General features: G+C 45.3%; 1 protein-coding gene across 2 annotated transcripts; it reads left to right on the plus strand.

The window, feature by feature from the left end:
* Positions 1 to 5,300: 5,300 nt before the first annotated feature.
* Positions 5,301 to 8,525, plus strand: LOC130562659 (uncharacterized). 2 transcript variants are annotated; one of them, XM_057347811.1, is made up of 7 exons: positions 5,301 to 5,421; positions 6,017 to 6,191; positions 6,415 to 6,528; positions 6,622 to 6,678; positions 6,786 to 6,965; positions 7,717 to 7,824; positions 7,932 to 8,525. In XM_057347811.1, exons 2-7 carry the CDS (start codon positions 6,018 to 6,020, stop codon positions 7,989 to 7,991), a joined length of 693 nt encoding a protein of 230 aa, XP_057203794.1. In that variant the 5' UTR covers positions 5,301 to 5,421; position 6,017; the 3' UTR covers positions 7,992 to 8,525. The 2 variants fall into 2 exon arrangements, with proteins under 2 accessions (XP_057203794.1, XP_057203803.1); XM_057347820.1 differs by lacking the exon at positions 7,717 to 7,824.
* The last annotated feature ends 4,601 nt before the right edge of the window (positions 8,526 to 13,126 follow it).

Here is a 13,126-nt window from a genome sequence, read left to right on the forward strand (position 1 = left end):
CAATATGTTTTAAATTAATAATAAAAATACTGAAGCGTCTGAAAAACGACAAAGAGCTTTTAGGTACACTTTTGTTTTCGTCGGAACTCAGAACAATGATTAACACAGCCGCACCAGGCTGAACTAGGCTACAGTAACGTAACTCTCTGCCGTATCTGCCCGTCGACGTCTTTCCGGGGCTGTCAAAACTACCGTCAACTCTCTATAACTTAGGTGCAGAAAAATCAAACAGCACATCATCATGAATGACACATTTCTGTGCGCTGCAATATCATCATGATCGTGTTCTAAAGTACAGTATGCCGTCATTGGTGTGAAGTGATGCTTTCATTTTGCTGGAGGTAACGTAAACAACTAACGTTAGTTAACGAGGGGTGAACACAGACAAAACATTTTTACAGATGATGGGAAAGGGTCTTGTATTGCTCCCGCATCATATTAAGCTGCATTTATAACAAAGAATGGCAAAAATGCATATGTCATGTTAATGCACACACCTTGTAACGTTACTCTGCTTATGACGTTCACTCCAATGTACTGCTGTGAACTGAAGAATGCGCTAAATAACGCAGCCTAACGCCGTTTTCATAATAAGAGTTTTAAATGGGACTATAAAGCGATCTCGAATTCTTGTACAGATTACATTATTACTCACAATATTTTAGGGAGGCTAAGATAGAACTTTATGGGGGCTTTAGCTCTATTAGCTTTAGCTTTAACTCTATTCACTGAAGTTTTCAAAAAGAAAGAATAGACACATGGCCTTACTGCACTTTCTCTGGTAGAGAACTTCCTCTTTTACTGCACAAAACTGACACACGAACATATATTAATATGACACTTGACTGTTCATCCCATACATCGCTGTATTAATTTATGTCATGATGTCTCGAAAGTGTACACAAACAGACGTGCAGCGGATGAGAAAAGGATCAACAAAAAGAAAATGGATCTGATTCTGTGGCTCAATCTGACAGGAATTAGAAAAAGGACCCCACGTTTCAGGTTAAATATTTAAACAAACTGTTTAATCTGTTCAACCTTTTTGTGAATCTAAATGAATACTCTGAACAAATCATCTGTTTTCTGCAAGAAAATCTGTCATCATTATAAAAAAAATCTCATATCATATAAACACAAAGAAACATGTTATGGGTATAGTTCACCCCAAAATAAACATCCTGTCATCATTTATTCATCCCCATGTCATTCAAAACTTGACTCTTCTGTGGAAAACAAAAGAAGATATTTTGAGAAATGGCTCGGTGGTTTTGTGTCAATGGGGTCCAGTGTTGTTTGGTTACCAACGTTCTTAAAAATATCTTCTTTTGTGTTCTACAGAAGAAAGAAAGTCATACAAGTTTTAATGACACAAGGATGATTAAATAATGAAAGAATGTTGGGTGAACTTTCCTTTTAAGGACTATAAGCCTCAGTTCCCATGTGCTTTCAGCACAGGTCAAATAACCTTTTTTTCATTGAATGACGAGTAATCGTTTGTCTATTTGAAATGTCCTTGTGAATGCACGTCCTATAGAAGAGTAACAGACAGTACACAAACATCTCTTTTTAAGATTTTATAGTTCATCATTAAAAGACTAGACATTCCTGGCCTTTGGAAAGGTTTTGTACCTTGTACTCTAAAAATAAACTCTGTGAGACATGACATTTTCCTTTTACGCTCTTACATTCTAATTCTTTGGCCTAATTGCACTCGATGATTCATCTGTTGAAATACTGTGCTTTTTCATTTATTGCTGGACACTTATTATAGGCAGAGTCTCCAATCCAATAGCCAGCACAGTGCATGCACTATGAAAGAGCACATAAGTATACTTTGGAGAAAAGCTTGTACGGAGGTAATTATCACAAATTGACTATGTTCATTCAGCTCTATATCATCTATGTGATGTCTGGATGTATTTTAAAGCAATTTAAGTACAGGTGGACATACTGAGTTTGTGGATCTGTTCACCAAACTGTTGTTTAGAGTGACAGCTTGATGGTTAATATAGCAACATATTGTGCCGAGGAAGTGAGTCATCACGAAGATGGTAATTTTGTATCTTTTGACCAAGTAGAACTGAACAAATGTACTTTCAATCTGATACGCTTTAGAGCAGATGGTATTTCATGTGTAAAAGTAGCAATTGCAGGGCAGAATGACATTGGCGGATTTGCATTAGTTAGAATTGGCACAGTGACCACCAGAAAGGCTACAGTCATCTAAGAAATTTAGAGATTCTTTACTTCTAATGAGTTTAATGAATCATCTTAACTAGACACAATGGGCAAAAAGACCAACTTTTATGAAATATATTTGAGCAGTTAAAAGGATATTTAAAACCTAGGTTACTGGATATTTGCTCCACGACCTTTAGTCAAACAAGATGAAAGCCATAAAGGTTTTTGCAAACCATTAAATCATAGCAAAAAACACAAAGGACATCTTAATAATCTTTTTTTGGTTGGTCTTATTTTGCTGATGTTTGATTGCGTAAGATCTATGATAATTTTCTATATTTCATAAAATGCCACAAAATCTGTGGCCCCCCTGGATCAATCTTGGGGCCCCCAGTCTGAGAACAACTGCTATAGACCATACCTAGATCTGACAAGATCCCAAAATCTTTAATCAAAAATCTGAGATTTCAATATGAACATTTCATCCCAAATATTTTTAAATCCAAATAATCTGAGCCTGGTATTCTATCCGCATGAAATTAATTGCACTATACTCTTAACGTAAGTCAGTAATTAGTATTTGACAGTTTATTTCAAGATTTTAAGATAAAGATTTTAAAGCTCAGAAGTAACAGACATGGACCAAAAGCCACAAAATCATAAAAGACATCTGTCAACCAAGCTCATACATTTAGATGTCTTGCAAAATTGTATTTGTATATGATGTTGCACACACAATATATCTGTATATATAGTCAAAAAGCTCAGAGAGGGGTGTCAGAAACCTACATCAAAGTTATAAATTTGCACATAATCTGTCAAATCGTATTACTTTTGACTGCAACATGCAACAGATATACCCGAGGCCAGCTAATATTTCCGCAGAGCGGAGTTTGTGTTTAAAAAATGCTGTTAAGTCAGCTCCCCAGGCTTCTTATGTAAGGCCAAATCTGTTTTGTGTATTAGTTCCATTCCAATGACAATGCCAATTTTTCAAGCCAAGTCTGAATGTCACGAGAAAGATAGTCTTCCTCAAAAGGGAAAAAGTGCCATCACTGATCAGAACATTTTTGTAAAATATTACTTGCCATCTGTAGCAATCTCGGATTTCTGCCTTACATGGTTTTCTGCGTTACAGTGAGAGTATGATGAGGAAAATGCATTTTCCCCATTTTAAATGTTACATTATACGCCCTTTGAGATGTAGCGAGGAAAAGAATATCTCCATTAAACATCTATCTTCATTCATGCGTTACGAAATGGTGAGGGAACAAGGACAGAGGACCCAAGTGCAGACAGCGGGTAAGGGGTTAACAAAAAGACTTTAATTACACAAATACAAACATGAAACAAAAACCCACGAGGGGGCAAACCAACAAAACAGCAAGGGTAATGACAAGAGGTAAACAGGGACATAGACTGATCTACACTAAACTAGACAAGACTTTAATTTAATAAAATACAAGACATGAACTACAACTAACTAGACTAGAAAATACAGACAAGGCAAAATAATCTAGCACAAGACAGAAGACACAAGGGCATTAAATAGGGAACTAAATCAAGAGGGGACAGGTGCGGGGCATGAAATCATTAACAATCAATAATGAGGAAACAAGAGGGCGGGGACAAAGATGAGACCGGAGTGTATGGAAGAGTCCGAGGGGGGGAGTACAAGAGTCCGAGGGGGGAGTACAAGAGTCCGAGGGGGTAGTCCAAACAAGGGGAAAAAATCTGAGGATGCTGGATGCCGGCAGACACGCACCGGACTGAATGGCCGGCGGACACGCACCGGACTGGAATGGCCGGTGGATACGCCCTGGACTGGAATGGCCGGCGGACACGACTGGACTGGAATGGCTGGCGGACACGACTGGACTGGACGGGGGACACACACCGGACTGGAATGGTTAGTTGGTGTGCCGGCTGTGTCACCGGCTGGGCAGGCCTGGATGTCGACAAGACGGGGCAGGAAGTCGGTGGCTGGGCAGCGCTCTCCGTCGGCTGGGCAGAGCTCTCTGGCGGCTGGGCAGCAGACTGGGACACTGGCAGGACAGGACAGGGTGTCGACTCAACAGGCCTGGGATGCCGGCAGGGATCTGTGGAGGGAACAGGATACCGGAAGTCTCGACCCTGGAGGGGAACCTGGCGGTCCCGACTCCGGAAGGGAGCCTGGCGGCCTTGACCCCGGAGGGGAGCCCAGCGGCATCGACCCCTCCCGTTGCAATCCCTGTCTGCTGGGTCCATTTATGGCTGGATCATTCTGGCCATCCGTGCCAAAATGCCTCTCTCCACATGAAACAAGAGGTTCTGTCATGATTCTGCCACTAGATCAAGAAAAGCAAGACAAGATGGGGCAGAGCCATGACATCATGTTGCTCTGGAAACGCTGGAAAACCTGTTGTGAGACCTGTTGTGTGACTGTACAAACAGATTTAACAAGAAGCCACAACTATCTTTTTACAGACTGCCGAAAGCTTCAGAAAAGACAAGCAAATGGATCACACAAATTGGCAGAAACAACTGGAATTGTGAAACATGTGAGCAACAGCAAATATCTGTACTAAAATAAACTGGAATCCCCCATAAGATGTTTATTTTAAAGGGACAGTTCACCCAAAAACTTTTTTTTATCATTTACTCACTCTCAAGTTGTTCCAAAACTGTAAACATGTATTTGTTCTGATCAACACAAAGAAAGATATTTGGAAAAATGTTAGCAATTGACATTTCTGGAACATCATTGACGAAAAATTGAAAAAATCTTTGACGAAAAGATCTTTTTTTGTTCTATTGATATTTACATTTACGCATTGGGCAGATGCCTTTATCCAAACCGACTTACATTGCATTATACTACACGTTGAACACAAAATTAGATATTTTGAAAAATGTAGGAAAGTTCCAGGACATCTCTGACTACCGTTTTACTTTTTTCCTACTATAGTAGTCAATGTCCCAGAAATCTCAGTTGCTAACATTTTTCCAAATATCTTTCATTGTGTGGAATGGAACAAAGAAATTTATACTGATTTGGAACAACTCTGTCATTTCCCAGAAAATTTTGGGTGGGTATTCCTTTAAATTAAGGTAACTTCCTTATCTATACAAGAGGAACAACATTCCTTTTGTGCTTTTGGTAAGTCAAAACTGTCACTGTTACTGAACAAAGTTCTGTATATACAGACCCGGAGAGAGTCACACTTTGCTATTTTATCTAAAGTAATCATACAAAAGGTGAGTTTAATTTAAGTCTTTCACATACAGTATAATCTGCTTTTACTCTATTTTTACCTCTTTTAACTCTGATGCAATTGACAAGAAAACAGCAGTTAGCAGATGCTATACGACAAACAAGCTTGATTTATAACTGCATTAAAATGAATTTATGTGTTTAAAATCTATTTTATTTTATTTGTTTGTTCTTAAATAATAAGTTTGTTATTATTAATATCTTGATGTAGGCCATTATATAATAACTTGTTTGCACGGTATGTACCGAATATCAGCTAAGTCTAGGCTTCACGAACTGCACTTTTGTTAATGGGATATCGCTGCAGTGATAGCTGCCCACTGCTCCGGGTGTACGTGTGTTCACCACTTGCTGTGCGTGTGTTCACTACTCTCTGGATGGGTTAAATGCAGGGGTCACATTTCGGATATGGGTCACCATACTTGACAAATAGGTCACTTTCACTTCACTTCATATAGCTTAAACGTACTAAAGGGGCGTTTACATTACACTGTTTTCAATGTAAGGGAAAAACTTGTATGTCTACATTCTCGTTGTGGTTTTAATGCAATAAACATTATTATCTGTTCATTGTCACAGGATGTCTCTGAGTGTGTCCCAGGATGAAGGGGTGACTGTAATTACCATCACCTCAAATCCTAAAAGCAAATGGCCCTCACTGTGTCAGATTCTGGGTAATCTGTGCTACAGCCCAATGTGTTTATTGCCTACAAATGTCAAAAAGGAAATGATGTACATCCAAACTGCACTAGGGGTGAGCCAGACACTGATACACCGACATGACAGCTGACATTACGGTGGCCCTAGCAAGATGTGGTACAAACAAATATTCAAACACCCGTTGGGTGCATTAATTAGAGAATATGTACATTTTGCTGGACTTTTGGATTGTTTATTGTAACCATTGTTTTACATTATGAGATCCATGCCAATTCAAACTGGTGGTGTATAAAATACTTTGTTCTCACGTTCTTTAGATTGTGCAGATTATAGTTGGAATCCTCAACATCATAGCAGGGATTTTGTTTATAAACTGGGGAATGCATGATTACATTATGATGTGGAATACACCCTTTTGGCTTGGTGGGGTGGTAAGAAATGTCGTCTCATTCTGCTTAAGATCTTTCTTCAGTTGGTTTGCAAAACCCTATACACTATTTGAGCTTGTTTTGGTTGCCTTTTAGTTTCTCACATCTGGAATCATGAGTATTCTTGTATTCTGCATCAGAGGTTATGCCGTGGTAAGTGTTTATCAAACACATCTTACATTCTATAGTTTGTTTTGACACCTAAGGTGTTTCTGGTTTTGGTACATGCATTGCAGGCTTGTGCTGTTTTTGCATTACAGTTTGCCCTTGCTGTGATTTTGAATGAAGCCAGTGGTTTACTGGCTATGATAGGTGTTGCACTGTATTCATGGGACTTGGTGAGAACAAGCTCTTATTCGGCTTACGATTACTCACCAGCGCTTACCCCAGAACAGAGGATGGACACTGAGTCCTTTCTGTATATTAAGGATTGGATTAAGGTAATGAATATTTTTAATAGGTTATTCAGTGGTTCTCAACTGGTGAGTTTCAATTAAAAACTAGAAGTTTTTGTCATCAAAGGCTGAGGGTTAAACAAAAACTTGACAGTATTTTGGTACACATTTATGTCACAAAGGTTTATCAAATACTGAGGTAGACATCTTACCCTTGTGTAAACACATATACTGTATATCCCATTCCCCTTAACACTGATCTAATTGTCCAGTGCAAAATTGATCACAATATTAAACGAACAGTTCACCCCAAAAAATGTCTTCATTTACTCACCCTCAAATTGTTCCAAATCTGTATACATTTCTTTTCTTCTGATTAACACAAAAATATATTTGAAAGAATGTTTGTAACCAAACAGTTCCTGGCCACCATTGACTACCAAAAGTTACCTTTATTTGTTCTGCTAAACACAAAAGAAGGTATTTTGAAGAATGTAGGAAAGCAAACTGTTCTGGCACTTTTGACTACCATTGTCATATTCCTACAGTCAATGGGGTCCAAGAGCTGTTTGGTTACAAGCATTCGGCCGAATATCTTATACAGATTTGGAACAACTTGAGGGTGAGTAATTCATGACAGAATGTTCAATTTTGGTTGAACTATCCCTTTCAGACAAAATCGCTTTTTTTAACAGTGTGTAACATCTAGATCTTAAAGCAAAACCAGTTGAGAACCTCTGGTGTAAGACTTTGCTCTACAAACTTGCCTTTATTCAAGACTCTATTCCACCTCTAGATGACCCGTGGAACTCTAGACATCACGATGATAGTTTTTACCATCCTTCAGTTCTGCGCAAACATCACTTTCGTGGTCATGTCTGTGATAGCATGTGTTCTGAAGGATGTGAGTGCAAAGACATTAGATCATAGTCACAAGTAAAACAGATAAACTCACAACATAATGATGTCTAAATCTCCTTTGAGGACTAAGGTTTACTTTTGTTTTTGCAGGATGACCCTCAACTTCACAAGCTGCTCCCCGAAGAGATCACTGAAAATCCTGAGTGTTAGAGAAAACAAGAGGCACAAACATAAAAAGCTAAATGTTTTTGAAGCAGTTTTTCTTTTGTAGTAGATAGGCAGATCATTTCTATTACTGTTGTTTCCACCCCAATTTACTAAGACAAATTGTTAGAATATGTCTTGCGTTCCGCGCTTAACCATCAGAATGGCAACCTTTGGGGTGAACCTGTTTGAAAAATAAATTCAACATACACTACGTAATATTTTTTTGTAGTGATATGTATTATGTTTGTTTGACATCATAGCCTTGTATCACATTCTTTTTTATTAATTTAGTAGTAAAACACTACTAAAGGACTGCAAGAATGAACAACTGGTCACTTGGTTGACCATACATTATTATTCAAAATGATTTACAGAAACTGATTCAAATCATAGTACCAGAACCTTGTGGTTTATTAGGTTTTGGATAGTTTATTATTTGTTTTATTCTGTGTTTTGTGCTATTTTAGGGATATCTTTCATTTTTGGATTTGTAGTCCTGAGTACTGACGGTGCATAAAAATAAACACACTTTTCTGAGCTAGTGTGGCAGGGCCATTTTTATTTTCATTAAAGCGCCCGTTATCGTCTTCCCTCACATGTTCACAGAGCACTCGTAATTTTATGCCCAATATGTTGAAAACAGCTTGGTTGATGTTTTTGTCTCGTCTGATTTACTGTGCAGATATACTGTAAAACCTTTTATAAAGAGTGTTGATGGAGTTAAACAGCAGCAGCTCACATGCATGAACGTTGGGGAACTAGTTGCTATAGGAAATCAACAGCCTAATAAAGAAACGTCTTGGTTACGGATGTAACCTCAGTTCCCTGATGGAGGGAACGAGACGTTGTGTCAAGCCGACAGATGGGGTTCGCTCTTGAGAACCTATCAACTTCTGACTAGTTTAGAAAAGGCCAATGAAATTGGCGAAGGAAATTTGCATGCCGGACTCCGCCCCCGGATATCCGGGTATAAAAGGGAGATGGCGTGCTGCATTCATTCACCTTTGGTCTGAGGAGCCTGAGCATCCCTCGACCGCTGCGGCGGGCGGCCAGCGTTGTGGCAAGAAGGACACAACGTCTCGTTCCCTCCATCAGGGAACTGAGGTTACATCCGTAACCAAGACGTTCCCTTTCTGTCGGTCTCTCGACGTTGTGTCGAGCCGACAGATGGGGTTCCTATGGAATACGCCACAGCGCTGTGCCGTGTCACAATCTCCAGCGGAGTGACGCTGACTGGCCTGGGCGACTCAGACGAGCGCTAGAGTGAAATTGTAACCGTCCAGTGGAGAGGTAGGGGGTCCCAGAGCTTTTGAAGAAAAGGTGGGAGAAGCCGCCCGGCACCGTAAGGGCCACTGGGTAAGCATTATTCCCCCCTGGGGGAAAAAACGCTAGAGAGACCACTACCTCCGTAGGGAGGAATAGTGGAGACACCAACATGGTCTCACCATCAGGGGAGAACTCATGGGAAAATGTGCGGACTGAAGGAGTTAACCGCAAGGTGGGAGTCCACCTAGGGAGGTCATGGGTTACCGAGGTGGGAACCATTCATGAGGATACATCAGACGGAACCGCCCACTGGGGGGGGTTACCACGTCTGCAGCACTAGGTCCGGTTAGAGCTATTTAGATGGCTCAACTGTTGCCCGGCCTAAGGGGGCAAGGCTGCTCTGCCCAGCCTGTCCCCAGGAAGGTGCTTAGTGATGGATGGAATGCCTGTTCTTTACCCAGTGGGGAAAGAAGGGAGGCAGAAATATCCGCTGACCCACCTAAGGAAGGGGGGAAGGGCTTTCGCAGGCATACGCCCTACCGGCTGCCGGTCCTACATGTTGCCTTGCAGGACGCGCGTTCCACGCGTAGGTTGTAGAACCTCGCGAGGGAGATGGGCATAGCCCAACCCCACAGCTCTGCAGACGTCTGCCAGAGAGGTGCCCTGAGCCAGTGCCCATGAGGAGTGTGCCTCACTCCTAACGGGCAGGGGCGATCTTGAGATCGGTCTGCCGTAGCGACAGCATCCACGATCCAGTGCGCCAGCCTCTGTTTGGAGACAGCCCTCCCCTTCTGCTGACCTCCAAAACAGACAAAGAGCTGCTCAGAGCTTCTGAAGCTCTGCGTGCGGTCCAAGCAGAGGCGCAGTGCGCGTACTGGACACAACACAGATGGGGTTGGGTCTTCCTCCCCAGTGGGGAGTGCCTGCAGGTTCACCACCTGGTCTCTAGGGGGAGTGGTGGGAACTTTGGGCACGTAGCCGGGCCGGGGTCTCAGGAACACGTGAGAATCACCGGGACTGAGTTCTAGGCAATCTGTGGACACGGAGGTTGTTTGTAGGTCCCCTACCCTCTTGGAGGTGAGCGCCATCAGGAGAGCCGTCTTATCGTGAGGTGAGAAAGAGCGGCAGCTCCGAGGGGCTCAAAGGGGGGGCCTCTTGAGGCCCGCCACCTAGGTCGCAAGAGGGTACGGGGTGCGGATGAGGCGGTCGCCTTCTCGCGCCCCTTAGGAACCAATTGACCAGGTCATGCTGTCCCAGAGACTTCCCAGCAACTGGGTCGTGATGAGCGGCCGTAGCAGCTAAATACACTCCCAGTGAGGAGGGGGGAGAGGTTACTCTCCAGTCTCTCTTGAGGAAGGGACAGCACATTCCCGATCGAGCAACTCTGCGGGTCTTCTCTTCGAGAAGAGTCCCAGCACGAGAAGAGGAGCCACTTATGGGCGTATAGCCGCCTAGTGGCCGAGGCCCTAGCCTGAGAGATGTCCCAACCATCGCAGGGGGTGGGCCACTCAGGATCTTCTCGTCCCGTCCAGACATGGAAGTTCCAGGGGTCTGCCTGGGATGCCGTTACGTGCCCTTCCCCTGTGACAGAAGGTCCTCTGTCAGGGGAATCAGCCAGGGGGGAGTTGTTATCAGAAGCACCAGCTCTGAGAACCAAGTCCGGTTGGGCCAGTAGGGCGCAACTAGTATCACTTGATGCTCCTCTTCCCTGACGTTGCACAGGGTCTGTGCAATGCGGCTCACTGGGGGGGAAGGCGTACTTCCGCTTGTCCCGTGGCCAGCTGTGCGCAAGGGCATCCGTGCTGAGGGGTGCCTCGGTCAGGGAGTACCAAGCGGACAATGGGTGGAGTCCGGGGAGGCAACAGGTCCACCTGTGCCTGGCCGAACTGCTCCCAAATGAGCTGGCGCGGGGATGGAGTCACCACTCTCCACGAGGCATCGACTGATGAGAGAGAGCGTCGGCTGTCTGGTTCAGGACGCCTGGGATATGTGTGGCTCGCATGGAGCTGATCACCTGCTGACTCCAAAGAAGGAGGCGTCGGGCGAGTCGTGTTAGCTGCCGTGAGCGAACGCCACCCTGACGATTGATAACGCCACGGCAGCTGTGCTGTCCATCCGGACCAGCACGTGCTTGCCCCGCACGAGAGGTTGTAACCTCCTCAGTGCAAGTAGCACAGCCCACAACTCTAGGCAGTTGATATGCCAACGCAGGCGGGGGCCCATCCACCGCCCCGACACTGCGTGCCCGTTGCACACGGCACCCCAACCCTGCAGGGAGGCATCTGTCGCCATGACGTGACTTGACACCTGCCCTAGGGGGACTCCTGTCCGCAAAAAGGTCATAGAAGCCCAGGGGGTTAGGGTGCATCGGCAGACAGGCGTGATGAACATACGCCCGCTGCCTTTGTGCCACGCTCTCCAAGGAACCCGACTCTGTAGCCAGTGTTGGAGCGGTCGCATGTGCATCAACCCGAGGGGGGTCACCCCCGCCGAGGATGCCATGTATCCCAGGAGCCTCTGAAATTGTTTCAGGGGGACCGCTGACTGCCTGAGAACCTTCAGGCAGTTCAACACTGACTGGGGGCGCTCTGTAGTCAGTCGCGCTGTCATGGAGACCGAGTCGAGTTCCATACAGAGAAAGAGGATGCTCTGCATGGGGGAGAGCTTGCTCTTTTCCCAGTTGACCTGTAGCCCCAACCGATCTAGGTGCCGGAGCACCAGGTCCCTGTGTGTACACAACAGATCTCGCGAGTGTGCCACAATGAGCCAGTCGTCGAGATAGTTCACTACCCGCACTCCTCTTTCCTGAGGGGGAAGGAGGGCGGCTTCCACGATCTTCGTGAAGACACGTGGAGACAGGGACAGACCGAAGGGGAGGACCCTGTACTGATATGCCCGCCCCTCGAAAGCGAACCGTAGGAACGGCCGATGTTGAGAGAGGAAAGAGACATGAAAGTATGCGTCCTTCAGGTCGATTGCCATGAACCAGTCCTGGCAGTCCTGGCGCATCCTGACAGACGTCAGGATGCGCTTCTGCGTGATCCTCCTGAACGGCAGCTGTGTAGGTGCTTGTTCAGGGCACGCAGATCTCGGATGGGGCGCAGCCCCCCACCTTTCTTGGGACAATGAAGTACGGGCTGTAAAACCCATTGAACATCTCGGCTGGTAGGACGGGCTCGATCGCTCCCTTCGCCAGAAGGGTGGCAACCTCGCCCAAAGCACGGGCGCATCCCCACCTCTGACTGAGGTAGAGAGGATGCCCCAAAACTTGGGAGGGCGTCTGGCGAACTGGATCGCGTAGCCAAGACGGATCGTCCTCCCTAGCCAGCCTGACAGCCTGGGAAGCTGGCAAGCTCCCAGGAACCGAGACAGGGGGACTAGGGGTTTGATCTGCTTCATCGCCCCCGCGGGGGGTGGTTCGATGGCCAGCAATACAGATCCCTTGCCCGGCAAGGGATCTGTATTGCCCCGGAGGGCCCCCGGGGAGGAGATCGGCTCTGCTGTTTTTCCTGCCTGGCGATTGCGCAGCTCAACGCACTGTCTGACTGAGAGTGCTGAGGGCTGGTGTTTATACTCAACGTTGTGCTTCGCCATGGCGCACCGTCAAGTTGCCGTCCACCGTCGTGCCGAGGGTGGGAGCGGCTGTAATGACCCAGAGAGAGAGGAAACTCTTTTTGAGTAAGTGGGCGCAAGCCCCCCGTAGGGGGCCAGAGGTGGTGAGACGGGGCAGGAACCGTCCCTCTCCGATCCCCCAGCGATGAAGAGGCTGGGGTCGGGCCCGATGGTATTCTCAATCTCCCTGGGGTCTTCCCATGAGGGCCGCTTTCGCCACGGCTGCTGATGGGGCGATGGTCTCCTCTTCGATGTCTCTT

The sequence above is a fragment of the Triplophysa rosa genome, linkage group LG1 (genome assembly GCF_024868665.1).
Source record: "Triplophysa rosa linkage group LG1, Trosa_1v2, whole genome shotgun sequence".
NCBI lineage: Eukaryota > Metazoa > Chordata > Actinopteri > Cypriniformes > Nemacheilidae > Triplophysa > Triplophysa rosa.

Excerpts from the sequence above, each read along its gene's own strand:
- LOC130562659 (XM_057347811.1), top strand. The coding sequence starts at position 6,018 with ATGTCTCTGAGTGTGTCCCAGGATGAAGGGGTGACTGTAATTACCATC. Across the intron at positions 6,679-6,785 it reads GCATCAGAGGTTATGCCGTG|TTTGCCCTTGCTGTGATTTT; the intron begins GTAAGTGTTTAT and ends TTTGCATTACAG. Across the intron at positions 7,825-7,931 it reads TAGCATGTGTTCTGAAGGAT|GATGACCCTCAACTTCACAA; the intron begins GTGAGTGCAAAG and ends TTGTTTTTGCAG.